The sequence below is a fragment of the Carcharodon carcharias genome, chromosome 13 (genome assembly GCF_017639515.1).
Source record: "Carcharodon carcharias isolate sCarCar2 chromosome 13, sCarCar2.pri, whole genome shotgun sequence".
In the NCBI taxonomy this organism is placed as follows: domain Eukaryota; kingdom Metazoa; phylum Chordata; class Chondrichthyes; order Lamniformes; family Lamnidae; genus Carcharodon; species Carcharodon carcharias.
In genome coordinates, this window is record NC_054479.1 from 116,648,206 (window position 1) to 116,665,740 (window position 17,535).

General features: G+C 44.4%; 1 protein-coding gene across 1 annotated transcript in view; it reads right to left on the reverse strand.

The window, feature by feature from the left end:
• Positions 1-216: 216 nt before the first annotated feature.
• cd36 (CD36 molecule (thrombospondin receptor)) overlaps positions 217-17,535 on the reverse strand; it is a 36,252-nt gene continuing 18,933 nt past the window's right edge. Inside the window, exons 9-13 of the mRNA XM_041203119.1 lie at positions 15,382-15,500; positions 14,371-14,444; positions 13,449-13,503; positions 1,416-1,565; positions 217-363 (exon numbers count right to left, since the gene is read on the reverse strand). Of these exons, the coding sequence (XP_041059053.1) occupies positions 349-363; positions 1,416-1,565; positions 13,449-13,503; positions 14,371-14,444; positions 15,382-15,500 (413 nt within the window). The 3' untranslated portion in view covers positions 217-348. The remainder of the gene's footprint in view (positions 364-1,415; positions 1,566-13,448; positions 13,504-14,370; positions 14,445-15,381; positions 15,501-17,535) is intronic.

Sequence of the window (17,535 nt, forward strand, 5' to 3'; positions counted from 1 at the left end):
GGTGATTGCTTTGATGAAAGTATGCTATATGATGACTGAAGCAGTTCCCAAAAATACATTACGTTCCCACTCTTCCCATTCTCCCTCTCCCCCACAACAACTCACAGAACTTAAAATAAAAAGTGCTTTAAGTGCATTGCTAATGTTGGTCGATTGCCACTGAAAATTAACATTAACAAAATTTAGCAATCTTCTCTACACGTAGATTACTCTGTAGATATTCAAACCAGAGGTTTATTTGTTCATCATGTTCAATACATCAAGCAGGGTTAAATTTTTTCCATTCCAAAATTCTTCTTTGTTGTCTCATTTGCACACTTTTTCAGAACCACTTCATCCCATTCTGATTCATGGGTTATTTGTCTTTCGAAACAAAATAAAACAAAAAAATTATTTTTGCAGTTCTACAAATGTAGAAGCATGTTTGGTACTCTATCCACCACAATGATTTGCAATAATCCTGTGGGTCAAATAACTGAAACTAATTTGAGAATCCATCAACTCGTGCCCCCCAATGGGAAGAGAGCGGATCCTCCATTTTAATCAAATGGAAGTTTATAGTGTGATTTTTCCTTCGTTGGATTTGAGACCTTTAATGAACATGCTGGGATCCTTGCATGTCAAACCATTTTAACCAAGAGAACATTGACCCTCCTAGCTATATCCCATCCATATTCCACAATAAATATAACATTTCTGACTTCACTATTTTGAATGGCTAATGTGTCAAAACCAATCACTATATACAAGGTGATAGCTGATTCTATGACCGATTAACTATAACGCTAAGCAAGGCAGGAGGAAACATTTGCAGTAACATCAACACCCATGAGTTGGCAAGAAGATAATTGGTATCTCTATTCATCAGAGCAGATAGTTGCACATTTTCCCATTCTACACTGCACAGCATTGCAGTCATATCATGTTCCTCATTTTTGAGCATTGGCACTGTGACCATTACCCCACTCACTAACTCGTATTCTTAAATTGCGATGAATGCTTATCATTTGTGATAAAGTCAAGAAAGCTATCCTTGCACAGTGTGCTTATATTTGTCAATGTGAGTTGTACTTCCTCGTCTACTTCATGTGACTTTTAGCACTGGTGCTACAACAAGCAACCACATGTGAGAGCAGGAAGGAGTACAGATAACACCTCAATTAGTCTTAATCAACTTTTGATGTTTTTGTGATCAACTTGGGTTTCCAAGCGATAGGGCCCTCCTAAAAGATGTATTTCTGAACATCCTTCATCATGGACATTTGAATATTGTGTTTACATCTTCAAAGTAACTTCTATATTTTTTCAAAATGTTGTTTCTCTGTCCTGGCATTCCTGACTACTTTTGAAATAGGCCAAAATCATAACTTTAGTCTCACACTGGTAACAGTTATATAAGAATATTTTCTGCTTACCTGTGAAATACTACAAAGAGCAATTGAACATGAAAGGAAAAGCAGGCTTCCAATACATATCAGGGTTAACTGGACAATACCGAGTGCTGTCACGGGTGTTGTTAGAGAATCCCTGAACATTTTTGCAGTTTCATCATCAATGGTTCCTGTCTGGGATTAAAAAGAAATTCAGAACTTTCTCTATATATTGCACATTATGGGCAGAATTTTTAGCTTAACATGCGGGCACATGCCTGACCTGCTCGAGTGTAAAATAGTGCTTATTGACTTCAGGAGAGTGTCCTGACGTCATCCCGCGCGATATTTAGGTCGGCGGGTGCACGCAAAAATCGGAAGTGCGCCCGCCGACAGTTAAGAGGGCAATTAAGCTGATTAAAGTTCCATATCTTTGTGGTCCGTCCAACCTTATGGTTGGTGGATGGAGAAAACTGCCAGGTGGACTTTGCATTTTTGATGAAACCTCATCCAAGGGTGGAATGAGGTTCCCGTTATTAAACTAAAAAAATTAAAATGTTTGGACAGAATTTTCATCGTGTATGTGTTCAGATGACCGATTCTGATGCATGGACATTTTTTTTCTGTGTTTTCAAATCTTATTAATTGCTTTTAAATTCTTCAGTTCCCTGAGGAAGCTCTTTGCCTTCAGGGAGCTTTCATCCTGCGCTCTCCCACGCCCACGCTTTCGTCAGCGCCTGCCCTCCCTGCAGCGCTGAGCATTTCAGCGCACGTTTCACCCTAGCTGACCGTTAACTGGCCAGCCAGCATGAAATCGCGGTCAGGGGGCAATCGCAGTCAGCAGCCCGTTCCCCAGCTGCTCCCGGGCCCGCTGATTGTGCACACCTGCCTAACTAAAAATCCTACCCAATAGCATCAGCTTCTATCAGTAAAGGCAGCAAGTAAAAGTGCAAATAAATTCTACTAATTCCACAACTCAGTTCAAACGTAAGAATAGGAGTAGGCTATTCAGACCTCAAGCCAGTCAATTAAATCACAGCTGATCTGCATCTTAACTCCACCAAAGCATACAAGATGCAAAGAAAGCACAGATCCGGAAAATAAGAAACATAAAAAGAACAGTAAAGGATGTATGACAGGACTAGGAATAAGCAAAGAAACTTGCAAGGGATATCCAAATCAACAGACAATAAATTACAAGTATATAAGGAAAAAGAGGACGGTCAGCAGCCTTGAAGACCGATAATGGTGATAATAACAATGAAAATAAGGAAGTGGCAGACATACTGAATACTGAGTTTGCACATGTATTCACTGCAGAAGAGGAGGACAACATATCAGATATCCCAAGGAAGCTAATATTGAATCAAGGAGAGGAGGCTCAGCAACATTAATGTAAACAAAATAACAATAATGAAGAAAAGAATGGCACTGAAGAGTGACAAATCTCCAGAACCATATTCATTACAAGCCTACTGATTCCCACAACCACCTTGACTACAGCTCCTCACACCCCGCTTCCTGTAAGGAGACAATCCCATTCTCTCAGTTCCTTTGCCTCCGTCGCATCTGTTCTGATGATGCCACTTTCAAAAACAGTTCCTCTGACATGTCTTCCTTCTTCCTTAACCGAGGTTTTCCAACCACAGTGGTTGACAGGGTCCTCAACCGTGTCCGGCTCATCTCCCGCGCATCCGCCCTCAAACCTTCGTCTCCCTCCCAGAATCATGATCGGGTCCCCCTTGTCCTCACTTATCACCGCACCGGCCTCTGCATTCAGAGGATCATTCTCCGCCATTTCCGCCAACTCCAGCATGATGCCACCACCAAACACATCTTCCCTTCTCCCCCACTGGCGGCATTCCACAGGGGTCATTCCCTCTGGAACAATCTAGTCCACTCCTCCATCACCCCCTACACCTCAGCCCCGTCCCACGGCACCTTTCCATGCGACCACAGAAGGTGCAACACCTGCCCATTTACTTGCCCCCTCCTCACTGTCCAAGGGTTCAAACACTCCTTTCAAGTGAAGCAGTATTTCACTTGCACTTCCCTCAATTTAGTCTACTGCATTCACTGCTCCCAATGCAGTTTCCTCTACATTGGAGAGACCAAACGCAGACTGGGTGACCGCTTTGTGGAACACCTTTGGTCTGTCTGCAAGCATGATCCAGACCTCCCTGTCGATTGCCTTTTCAACACACCACCCTGCTCTCATGCCCACATGTCCGTCCTTGGCCTGCTGCAATGTTCCAGTGAAGCTCAACGCAAACTGGAGGAACAGCACCTCATCTTCCGACTAGGCACTTTACAGCCTTCCAGACTGAATACTGAGTTCAACAATTTTAGATCATGAACTCTCCCCTCCATCCCCACCCCCTTTCCGATCCCCCTTTTTCCAATAATTTATATATAATTTTCTTTTCCCACCTATTTCCATTATTTTTAAATGTATTTCCATCCATTGTTTTATCTCTACCTTTTAGCCTATTTCGATCCCCCCACCCCACCCCCACTACGGCTATCTGTACCTTGCTGGTCCCGCTTTCTACCCTTAATGTCCCCATTAGCACATTTCTTAGATAATATCACCACCGTCAACACCTCTTTGTCCTTTTGTCTATGACATCTTTTGGCAATCTCCACCTATCACTGGCCCTCTATCCAGCTCTACCTGACCCACTCCACCTTAAACCAGCTTATATTTCACCTCTTTTCTTTTTTTCCTTAGTTCTGATGATGAGTCATTCGGACTCGAAATGTTAACTGTGTTCCTCTCGGCAGATGCTATCAGACTGCTGAGTTTTTCCAGATTTTTTTTTTTCCAGAACCAAATGGTTTCCATCTCATGGTATCAAAGGAAGCAGGCGAGAACATTGCAATCTGTCCCAACTTTAGTCTTCCAAAGTTCTCTGATTTGGGGACACTCCTTTAGATTGGAAAATTGTGCATGTCACTCCATTATTTAAGAAGGCTGACAAAAGGAAATCAGAGAATGATAGATCAGCTAGCCTAACATTTGTTGTCAAGAAATTGCTAGAGTCTATAATTAAGGATAGGGTAACTCAACACCTTGAAAATTTTCAGCTGATCAGAGAGAGCCAGCATGGATTTATAAAGGGCCGGTCATGTCTGATGAAGCTGACTGAGTTTTTTTGAAAAGGTGACTGAAGCAGTGGACAGGGGAATGTCTAAGGATGTTATTTATAAGGACTTCTAGAAGACATTTAATAAAGTCCTTTTGTAAGAAACTGTTAATTAAAGCTGATGTCCATTGAATTGAAGACAAATTATTAGCCTGACTAGAAAATGAACCAGGAGACAGAGAGCAGGGACAATGTTTAGGGACTCTAATTGGCAGGGTGTGACTGATGAAGTCCCAAAAGAATCTGTGTTAGGGCCTCACTATTCGTTATATTTGTTAATAAGTTAGGTGATAGAATAGAAAGCCAAGTATCCAAATTTTCCAATGACACAAAGATGGTCAGCATTGTAAATAATGTAGAAGGACACTTAAAACTACAAGTAGATATAGATCGACAAAATGGATGGACACTGTGGCAAATGGACTTTGATGTAGGCAAATGTAAAGTCAGTCACTTTGGAACTAAAACAAACAGAAAAAGATACTTTATAAATGTTTAAAAACTAGTTGTGGACAAAAACCACCCAGAGTCTGAAGCAAGCTGAAAGTAGGAAATCTTTATTACAAGCCTGCAGGGAGGGTCAGCGAACAGACTTCTGCTTGTGATAAAAATGTCCTACTTTTTGCCTACTCCGGACTCTGAATGGTTTTTGTCCACAACACTAGTGGATGTCTAAAATGACTCAAGGGTCCAGGTACATAGATCATTAAAATGCCATGAACAGGTACAGAAAATAATCAAAACGGCTAATGTCATGCTGGCCTTTATATCAAGAGGACTAGAATACTAGGCGTAGAAATCATGCTTCAGCTACTAAAAGCCCTGGTTAGACCACAACTAGAGCACCATGAACAGTTCTGAGCACACACCTTAGGAAAGATCCAGTGGCCTTGGAATGTTAGAATGCAGCAAAGATTTACCAGAATGAGATCTGGACTCCAAGGGTTAAATTATGAGGAGAAATTAAACAAACTTGGAATGTATTCCCTGGAATTTACAAGGTGATTTGATCAAAGTTTTGAGATATTAAGGGGAATAGATAGGGCTGAGAGAGTAAAACTATTTCCACTGGTTGGAAAGTCTGGATCTAGGGGCACAGTCTGTAAATTAAAGCCAGATCTTTCAGGAGTCAAATTAAGAAACACTTCTACAATGAAAGCATGGGAAAAGTTCAGAGCTCTGTTCCGTAAACAGCAATTTATGCTAAATCAATTGTTAATTTTAAATCTGAGATTGATAGGTTTTTGTTAGCCAAAGGTATCAAAGCATATAGGCTTTAGGGAGTTGGATTGCAAAACAGCAAGTCTATCCACCTTCATTCTGCAACCCTTAATACCCTTGCTTAACCTATCAATCTATCAATTTCAGTTTTGAAATTTTCAATTGATCTACCTGCAACAGCTTTTTGGCGGGGAGAGTTCCAGATTTCCACTACCTTTTGTGTGAGGAAGGGCTTTCTGACATCACCCCTGAATGGCCTACATTTAATTTTAAAGTTATGCCCCCTTGTTCCGAACTCCCCACCAGAGTAAATAGTTTCACCGTATCTACCCTTCCAAATCCATAATAGGATGGCACTAAAAGTGCAATTATCCTGTCGGTGATGGTGATATTGGGCAAAATTGGGGGTGGGGCCCGCTCGCCAATGCATAAAATGATGCGGGATGACATTGGGCGGAACCCCCGACGTCACCGCACCCTATTTAAATTTTCAGGAAGGCGGGGGGGACCGCAAAATCAGCTGCCCACCCGCTGACCCGAAAATGGCCAATTGAGGCTATTGACAGGATGATTTAAACAATTAAAGGGCCTGCCCGCCCAAATTTAAGGTTGGCGGGCAGGCCAGGAGCCCCGGCGGGGATTAGATAAAACATGAAACCTCATCCACCAGGGTTTTAAAAAGTTTAATAAAGTTATTATATAAATTATGAACATGTCCCATGAGGTGGACATGTTAGGGAATTTTTTTTTCTATTTTTAATCTTTTTCAAAGTGGAAGCGATCTCCCTGAGGCAGCACTTAGCCTCAGGGAGATGTGCGCTCTTTAGTGCCCATGCGCGAAAGAGCGCACTCTCGCATTGGGGAACACCCCTGCCCGCATAGGGAGTGCATAGCACTTCCCACCGGATGTCAGCTGGGTGGGCCTTAATTGGCCCGCCCACATAAAATGGCGGTGGGGCCCGCTTCTCCAGCGGGGATCGGCTCCCCTGCCCGACAGGCAGAAAATTCTGCCCATTGTGTTTGGAGGGTGTGAGCCTGGAGTTTACGTGAATTATGCTGTCCCACTGGACCGCATTTAATTAAGGAATGCAGAGCTCTGGGGATGTAGAATTAAACACATGTATGGTGCTCTTCTCCGATCTCTGACAGCAGATAAAATGTAACTTTGAATTAATTAATTGAAAGAAAAGTTGACTGTTTTATCAGCCCTTTCCCAATTTATTAAAGAATTCTAGTGTTTTTATGCTAACAATGAAAGTTTCAAACTTAAGTTCTGGAAACCAAAGTGGTTTGGGGTAACTATGAGAAAAAAAGTCAACAATCTACACTCGCCCTGCAATAGCCACTGCATTAAGAATATTGCATCAGGAATGTGTGTTTGTTTTCTAGTCACCTCTATGAATAAATTCTAGTCTTGGGCCAGAATTTTCCCATTGGTGTGTGGGTGCGGGCCCCGCACACTGACATGTAAAATAACGCGCGGTGATGTCAGGCGAGCATCCCAACGTCACTGTGCGCCATCACGATATTTAGGTGGGCGGGTGCACGATGTTCTCAGGTGTGGCCCCGCCGTTAATTTGTCACCCAGTTAAGGCCCTTGAGGCAGCAATTGACTGCAATTTTTCAGGGCCCGTGCGATCTCCAGCACGTCGCATGGGTGCAACGGGCAGGCAGGTAGGAGACACTTGTATAAACCTCATCCATGGGTGGGATAAGAGGGGTGAGTGGGGTCATGAAAGTTATCTGTCAGATACTTAAGTGTGAAAGTTACTGATACTTGCCCGTGTGAGCAGGAATACTTCAAAATTCAGCTGCTTTGGCAGGAGTAAAAGGTCAGGACTCTACAGAAAAGATCATTTTTGGGGCCTGCAGCTTTCAGGAAGCCTTCCCTTAGCCTGGGAATGGAAGTTGTGCTTTTCACTGGAGGCACCTCCTCTGAGGGGGAAGGGAGGGCCAGAGTGGGGAGGAAGCCAGGAGTCCACATTCAGCCTCCAGGGGAGCCACCTTTGGGAGGAGAGGTGCAAGCATGAGGGGTGCAGGGCCAACAGGACATTCAAGGCACAAGGGGCCGCAGAAGACGTCACTATCCTGCTGCCAGGATATACAGGCAGCAATGTAGCTACCTCAATATGTCTAAGGTACAGTGCCAAAGAAGGCTCTGTCTCTCAAGGGAGACAATCACCTCCATCTGTCAGATGATAGGCCCTGAGATCTCTGCAAACTGTGTGGGTGGGCACCCGATGCCAGTGGCTCTAAAGGTCACAGCTGGCCTCAACTTCTATACCTCCATCTCTATCCAGGGAGTTGGTGGGTGATCTTTGCAGTGTCTCCCAATCAACTGTCCACACTTGTGTCGAGCAGGTTACAGACACTCTGTTCAGGCGTGCATTGACCTTCATCCTCTACCCTGGGACAAAGCCAGTCAGGCACAGCAAACCAGAGGCTTCACGGCCATTGCTGGCTTCCCCCACGTCCAGGGTACAATAGACAGTACACATGTGGCCATCAAGGCACCAGCAGGTGAGCCCGGTGCCTTCGTCAACAGGAAGGGCTTCCACTCCATGAACGTGCTGATAGTGTGTGATCACAGGATGCAGATCCTGCAAGTCTGTGCAAAGTACCCAGGCAGCTCCCACAACACCTACATCCTCAGACACTCCCAGGTGCTGGGGCTCTTCAGTGCTCTGGCCCGGCTGGATAGATGGCTGTTGGGTGACAAGGGCTATCCCCTCAGAAGGTGGCTCATGACACCTCTCCGCCATCCAAGAACAGAAACTGAGGAGCACTACATTAGGAGCCAGGGCACCACAAGGGCTGTGGTGGAGAGAACCATTGGTCTTCTCAAGATGTGCTTCCGATGTCTGGACCGCTCAGGGGGCGTACTCCAGTACCCCCCAGATGGTGTGACCCTGATAGTGGTTGCCTGTTGTGCTCTCCACAACCTGGCGCTGGAAAGGGGTGACACAGTGGACAAGGAAGGTGTAGATGCAATGGCTCTGGGTGCACACGATGAGTCCAGCAGTGAGTCCGAGGATGAGCATGCACAGGAGAATGCTGAGTGGGTAGTCGCTGACCCAGGCATACTCCAGGGAGTTAGGGATACCTTGGAGGCTTTAATCCAAAGAAGCTTCAGCTAGCACAGCACAGATGGACCTTCAACACACGCCAGGGCTGCAGGCTCCATGCTTGATACCTGAGTGCTAAATCTGCCTGGATACTAACATTAACTAAGGCCCTTGTCAAAAAAGCTCAATGTCAAACAACTCGCTCATAACATCTTGGCTTTCCATACACCTGCAGAAGTAAGGAATCACCCTGAGGCATGGCAACATGTTAAGATTTATTGAGGGAACAAATGTAACTTCATAAACCAAAAAAAAAGGTGTTGGACATCACACCAAGTCTTCAATAAACTACATGAGCCAACATAAAAGCACCAGTGAGAAACCCGTGGTTTGCCTAATGTGCCTTAAATTTATATTATGGGTGCTCCATCTAGGTGCTGTCCCCTTGCTGGCACTGGCATCTGAGACAGCCTGCTCACTCTGCTGTCCTGTTGGCCTCAATGACCTTGGCAGATGTCCTCTGGCCCGTGGAGCCTTTGATGGCCCTGCCTGGGAGGGAGCAGCCAGTTCCACAGTTGGCCATCCCCAGTGGCCATAGCCTCATCAGATGCCACGGTCACTGGCAGAGGGGTGGAGGGCCTGCTGCCCTCATTTGGAGCCCGCAAAGATGACAGGCAGCTGCTGCACTAATGCGAGGTCACTTCGGTCCCCTCTGCTTACCGTAGACGGATGGGCACTGAGCTGGGATACTTGGTGCTCAAATCATCTCCCATACAGGCAATAACCAGCTGAGGTCAATACCACTGTGAGGCCTTGCAGGTTCGATCGCAATCCCAGGAAGCCCTGATTGTTGTCCTGGAGAAGCCTCCGGATGAGAGCTGCCACTCTCTCCATGGAGGAAGCATGGCGCTCGGCTATGAGGCTCATTGCATTGGTGATACTCTATGTGGATTCCTTAAGCACAGGCACCATCCCACTCATAGCCTCATGTATCTCCGCCAAGTCGTCCCGCATACCCTGCTGCACTTCCAGCGTTTGCTGCCTCACGGACAACTCCAGAGGCACATCATCAGCCACTGACTGAGTATGTACCTGGTCCCCAGCAGTCCTCCGACTGCCGGCGCCCTAGGCAGTCTCTGTCTCTGCCCGCACCTCAAGCGAGTGTGAAGTGCCCTCACCGCCGTGCCCCGGGGCACTGGCTGAAGATCTAATTCCCATTGAGGTGCTAATATCTGCGCTGGTGCCTGCCTGGCTGAGATGGTGTGACGCTGGTGAGTGGATTTCCTCTGGAGCCTCATGTGAGAGGTGGGCCCTCTGCCTCCTCCTCCCAGCCCTGCTCCAGTGATGCTGAAAGAAAGAACAAGGACATTTGGTTAGTTACATTGCAGACAATGTCAATTTGCATACCGCTCCCCCAGATCATTATACGCTCATCCTTCCATAATCAATGGTCAACACATGTTGCTAACTTCAATCACGGAGCATTCAGCAGTGCCATGGCTTTTGGGACACATGTGGTGACCTGAGTGCTCGCCAAACATACCTCCCCAAGCCTCACTGCCACCGGTGGACCTGGGGGCATGGAGCCTCTCCAGATCCATGGCCTGCTGCTCAAAGGGTGTTAGGATCGTCAACTGGGCCTGGCCTCCACCAGTCCACATCCGTTCTGCGGAATTGTGCACAGTCTTCTCCTGAGAAGGAGAGAGGATCATTGATTTGTCCAGCCTGCACCTGAATTCCCATCGCATCCCTGCCAACCCAGCCAGAGTGGGACATTGCAGGACTCCAGTTCTTCATCACCCCGCAGCTACCCCACACTCACCCAAACAAGCCAGGGCTGACCAACCCCCCACCCCGCCCATTGGCCAAATGCTGCCTCCTTCACATGTGGCACCACAAGGTGTTACTTTGCTAAGCAAGGAGGCACAAGCATGTGGAGCACAAAGACCAGAAAATGGATTGGTGCCCCGCCAACTGGAAGGGCTCTCCTCCCAGCATGTTAGCAACCTGACTTTGACATGCTTCCCAGTTCCAGCACTCTGCCTAGGTGCAGATCCTTGATTTTCACCCCCATTCTATACTCTGGGTGTCAGTGTCACACATGCTGCGGATGCAGAACACATCCTAGCTCAACCCTCTCAGGGTGAACTGAGCATGGGCAATCTCTGCTGGCACACCCAGCGAGGGATACGTGCCGTGAGGGATTCAATGATGTGACTGTACTCAGAGTTGACGGGGGTGTGGTGTGGGAGGGTTTGGGGGAAAGGGGGATGGCTGCATTAAGTGACCTGAGGCAACATGCTACTCACCCTTCCTGAGTGCAGGAGATCGTTGAATCTTTTGCGGCACTGGACCCATGTGCGCCGCACCACATCATGGGAGCTCACGCTCTCGGCCACCTCCTCTCATACACGTTTGGTCAGGTGGAGAAGCCTCCACCTCCCGTCCCTCGGAAGAAGGACCTCCTGCCATGCTGCTACCTCCTCCAGGAGGGCAGATAGGCACTCGTCTGAGAAATAAGGGGCACACTGCCCTGCTGCCCTACTCTCTGGCCTGGCCTGCCCCATTGGCCTATCCTCTGGATTTGCATGATGCACATTACCCCTCTGATGTGCTCTTCTCCTGGCTATTATGAGCAGCCTGGCAAAGGCTGCCAGGCCTTCATTAAAACAAGCCGCTGGGTCACCATTGGACCCAGCAGTCAGTGCACGCCTGCCGCCGCCCGCCCACTCTCACTATCCTTGGGAGTCATGAGCTACGCTGGGTGGGCCTTAATTAGCAGGCAGCAATCGGGTTCGTGCCCGCCCATGCCCGCTCCCACACAGCCCACCTGACATGGAGAAAATTCTCCCCTTGGTTTGTAAATTTAGCAACTGCCAACTTCTCCCACCCTCACCCCTTGTTTAACTACAAACAAAACTGGTTTGTGATCTTCCGTTTTTTTCTTTCAAGCCCACTAGCGAGCGTAACCATATTATGATCCCATTTCCCAAGATGCTGCCTTGAGATTGTTAACTATTTCTAGCTAATTGCTCAGAAGTAACTTGAGTGTCACCTGCTCCCAAATTGGGCTGAAGACTCATTGCTTTGGTGACTGATCTTCAACGCAGTCAATAAACATATTCCTTTTCCGATTGTGCTCTTGTTATCCATGTTGTTTTAATAATCTTTTCTTACAGGCCTCTTTGATTTGTATATACACACATTGGGCAGAATTTTTCCCTCAGCATGCGGGTGTGGGCTCAACTCGCTCGAGTGTAAAATAGCGCGCAATGACGTCACTGTGCACTGTTCACATGATATTTTGGTCACCACGCGCCCGCCAACAATCCAGAGGGCTATTAAGTCCATTAACGGCACAATTGATTGGGATTTTTTGCTGCCCGTCCAACCTTACGGTTGGTGGGCAGGCAAATTGGCCAGGCAGCTTTTGCATTTTTCAGGAAACCTCATCCAAGGGTGAGATGAGGTGTCCGTCATTAAATTAAAAAAAAATGTCTGGACAGAATTTTCATGTTGCATATGTTCAGGTGACTGTGTCTGATGTATGGGCATTTTTTCCCAGTTTTTAAAATTTTTATTTTTTGTATTTAATTTCTTCAGCTCGCTGAGGCAGCTCCATGGCACCCGCGCTGACTTCAGTGCTCGCCCTCCTTCTGCCTCCACCCTGGCAGCACTGATCACATCAGCCAATTAAGGGCCAACCAGCATGAAACCGCAGACAGGGGCCAATCGCAGTCAGCGGTCCGTTTCCCGACTGCTCCCAGGCCCACTGATCGCGCCCGCCCACCGAGCTGAAAATTCAGGCCATTAAGTCTTTACATTCAGGAAACTTGTAAAATAACCCCACCAGTATTTGAATCCTTTTCTGTTCCTAAACTGTTTCCATAGTGATTCCATCTATTAATTACATTAACACTGATCCATCCTTTCTCCCCCACGATGATTATTAATAATTCAATTTACCTCATCCACACCGTTAAACTTACTTCCTATATCTATTATATTTAGTTCCCAAATTTGCCTAGACTGCAATTGCTACCATCTCATAGTCTTCTAGTTACAACAGTGCCTTTAGTTCCTTTATCATGCTAGCAATGCTCTTAGCATTGAAGCTGCCACTGCTGTGTTTGGTATATATTAGACTCCAATGCCAAACTGCATGGTTAATTCTAACGACCTCAGGACAACTACGAATGGCAAAAAATGCTTCCTTGCTAGTGTTCCCACATCACAAGATCAAATAAATACATATAGTAGGATTACTTAATTGATTATTTTCTCCTGCTCCCTCCTTCATATTTTTGTTATTTCTCACCTTTTTTTAAATAGTTAATTTTACCACCTTCACTTCCATAATGTTGTATTTGTCTGCCACTCATCTTAATCCTTCCACTTTCTTCCATAATTCACTACTCTATGGTACGATGGCTACCTCACAGTGGCACACTATCAATGCAATATGTCTTCAGATTCTTTACTTCTGAAATTATATAAAACTGCTAGCTATGATTTAATTAAACTTGTTTAATTTATAGAACTGATTCTAAGTATCGCTAAGAACTGAAAATAAAATAACATCAACATTTTAATTTGTTTCTCTACCAAAGCAGAAGTTTACCATTGTAAAGCTATAGTGCCCTTACCTCATTAAGCCAGACAAGTGGAAAAACTATTGGCTTCTTAATATTCTTTAATATTCTACAAAGAAAAATATTTTATTTGTAAAATGTGCAATATCCAGTTTCTGTAACAAGAGCTTGTCACTTGGTAGAGCAGTTTGAAATACCTTAAACTTTTGTTTAGTGCCTGTGAAGTGGTGCTTTATTATAATACATTCCAGTACTCTGCTGGCTGATGTACCATCTCTTCCCTTCATAAACTTCAGTTCCTCCAATACTCTGCTATGTGTACCTTATCCTTCATGTGGTTGCATTGATCCATAAATCATGTTCACTGACTTACACTGGTTCCTAGTCCCACAAAGTCTCAAATTTGAAATTGTCATTCTTGTATTTAAATCCTTTCATGACCTTAAACAACACCACCCTCACCCCTCCCTTCTCTCTGTAATTTCCTCCAGTTCCACAACCCTTCCCAAGCTCTCCATTCCACTCACTCCAGCCATTGTATAATCCTCTTCCCTTCATCCCCACACCATTGGCAGCAGTCCCTCTAGCAGTGTCAGCCTCAATCATTGGAGTTCTGTCCATCTCCCCATCTCCCCCTATTCCTTAAAGGCCCTCTTTAAAACCCACCTCTTTGACCAAGCTTTTGGGTACCACTCTCCTTTGGCTTATTGTCTGCATTGTCTGATTTTGCGTCTGCGAAACACCTTGTGATGTTATATAAATGCAAGTTGATATTCCTATTGCTGAATGATTGCAAATTGCTAGAATTTGCCTGATTTCTTTCATAATAAATTAAAGTCCTGGCTGAAAGCTATTAAAATGTGGTAGTTTTTTTCAGCATGTTAAATTATCTTCAAAATACATTTCAAAATACTATTTTTTTTGGTATAATTGATTATTTGTATATGTTTGAATAATGGACACAAAACAAACGTACTTAATTTTCTTTGCCGGTTTAAGCATTAAGTTGATTTGTATCCGTTTAGCAACTTTCAAGGTAAATCCAGTGACCTGCAAACAGGGAGAGATTGTGAAGACATCATTCAGAGAAAAAAGATTTATAAAATATTGCATGTGAAACAGCGTGTATTAGGTAAAGAGATAATTTAACCCACTCTGGGAGTGTATATCACGTTGTGAACTCCTTTCCTTCATTATACTGTTACAATTTTCAAGACTCATTAGCATTCTCTCAGGTTCAACCTCCCTTCAGCTGGCAAGTTTCCTGAGCTCTGGGAAATCAGGTGAAAAGTTATTAAAAGTAAAATGGTGTCAACTTTGAGACGTGCTAATAAACATATTAAAAGATGGCCCTACCTCTGCGGAGCAGTTTTGGGGCCCTCCTCCAGCCCACCTCTGTTAAAACCAGAAGGGGGTGGATTGATGGTCAGGTTTCATATTTTTGAATTTTTAATGCCCCTGCACCTCATTCCCCTCCGTGGGGTGTCTAAGTTACTCCCCCCACCAAACTCCAATTCATAAACATCCTAGATGCAAAAAGAAAACTTGATCGCTAAAGCGACACTCAGCCTATCCCTAAGACTTGTGAATCCAGGTGGAAAATTGCATGCCTCATTCATTTTGGAAAAGCATATACTGTTTCTAATTAAATATTACTTCAGAAATATGCTATTGTAATCAATCACAGCCTGTACAATATTTATACAGTACATGGAAAAATATTTGTGAGGCCCTCAATTTTCACAAAGCTTTTAATTCAATCTTTATTTAGTGATGAATACCATAAGCAGGATGTAGGGTAAATTTACCAGCAACAAAGTGCCAGGACTGGAAAATATCTTAGCTGTGGGATTGTTATAGTAATTTTCCTACAAATTTATTCTTTAACCCTAGAGTAAATGTAGTTTTTTGCTACTTTTTCTGGAAGTAAGCTGGAATTTATTCAACCAGAGTTTAGGGAGGTAAAGAAAATAAAGTTATCACTTACAGGTTCCACATCCAGGAAGGTTTCATGTTCTTCCTTATTGGGATGCATCCCATCTATCGCGTTCACGATTTCATCACTTGCATATAGAAAGTGAGGGAGTGAAATATAAATCGGTTTCTCTGAAATTCAAACATAACATGACACAGCAGTTGTGAGTTACAGTATAGTTGAATAGAACATCTCATAGGACAGTATTTAAGTCATATTATAACGTATTCTGTACATTAACTAATTTTGAAGAAGGAAACTAATAAATCAATGAAAGTTAGACACTGGTCCATCAGACAAGTGATGTAATTGCATTATCAAAAGACACAACAAAGGATCAGAAAAAGCATAAAATGAGAAAAGCCAATCAGTCCATTAAAACCATTCATCCTCCAGACCAAGTTCAGTCTGTTCTGTTGTGGATTCTTACCTAATCTAATCCCTCTCTCACCTCTTCATCTGATACATTATTGACTATACCGGTGCCCTTTCTTGCTCTCACTCATACTGGAAAATTTAGTCAACTTTGCTTCCAATTTTCATCTGTTCCTCACCTTTGCATGACCCATCTCTAACTTTCCCCTCCCCTCCCTCAACATCCCTAGGTCCATTTCTGGGGACAGGCCACCAATCAAGTCCACTAGCTCCCACAGTTATTTTGATTACAGTTTCTACCACCCAGCTTCCTACTAAGACTCTATTCCATTCTCCCAGTTTCTCCATCTCCATTACATCTGTTCTCAAGGTGTCATCTTCCACATCAGTGCTTCCAATATTGCCTTACTTTCTCTTCAACCCCCTTCATGGTGGCTGACAGTTTCCAGAACCCTCGACCCTCTTCTAATCTCACCCCTTACCCTTCATCCCAGAACCATGATAGGGCTCCCCTTGCCTTCAGCTTCTTCTGCACCACCATCCTCATTCAATGGATCATCTTCCACCATTTCTGTCACCACCACACACATTTTCCCCTGCCATCCCCTTTCAGAATTCCAAAGGGACCTTTGCTCCACCACCCCCATCAACATTTTGGTCCACTCTTCTATCACTTCCTTCCCACTGTACCTTCCCATATATCAGAAGGGATGTGATACCTGTCCTTCACATCCTCCCTTCCCACTGATCTGGATCCCAGACACACCTTCCATGTGAAACAGTGATTCACTTGTACTTCTTTCAGTTTAGTATACGGCGCTTACTGCTCACGATGTACTCTCCTCTACTTTGGAGAGACTAAATGTAATTTTGATAGTCTCTGTTCAGTTCACACGTGTGACTCTGAGTTTAATTTTATCATTTTAATTCTCTGCCCCATTCCCACTCTGACCTCAGTGCCTCCTGCACTGTTCCAATGAAGCTCAACGTAAGCTCAAGGAAGAGTGCCTCATCTTTCGTTTGGGCACTTTACAAACTTCCAGACTCAACATTGAGGTCAACCATTTCACATCATAACCATTGTTTCTATTCTTTCGGATGGCAAGTCCTATTAATGATTCTGCTGTTCATGCAGTCACTCTTGCCATGCACCTTATTATAGACTATCCTTTTTGTCCCTTGTCCACTGCCCCCAGCCCCTTCTTTCCCTGTCTCAATTGTTGCTTAAAAATGTTAAATCTGTCACATTTTCCAGTTGAGACAAGAAGTCATAAACCTGAAATGTTACCCCTGTTTCTCCCTCCACAGATGCTGCATGACCATTTCACTGTTTATATTTCAGATTTCCATAGCATCCACAATATTTTGATTTTGTCTTGTTTAATCTACTTTGCCTATCTATGCTACAGTCCACATTATACAGCCATAACTGGTTTCTTTTGTTGGCATTTCACTTTCATTGCCCTAACAGCTCAAGAACCAACACTTTAAACATAGCAGTTGATTATTGTTTTTTCTGTTCTTACAGCAGTCCTACTCCCGACTCACAGAAAGGAGAACTATCCAGTGAACTGAAAAACAAATCTCATGTCATCAAAGTTTGCTGATATTTTGATTACATGAACCTTCAGTTACAGAGACAGAAAAGCCATCATTTAGAAAATTCAAATTAATTCAACTTTTATAAATGCTTCTGAGCCATTTATTTCCATAGAAGAGATTTTTTCAACTCAGTGTTCGCTGACAGCTATGTCCAGATACTCAACCTTTCAATAATGTTTGGGGATAATT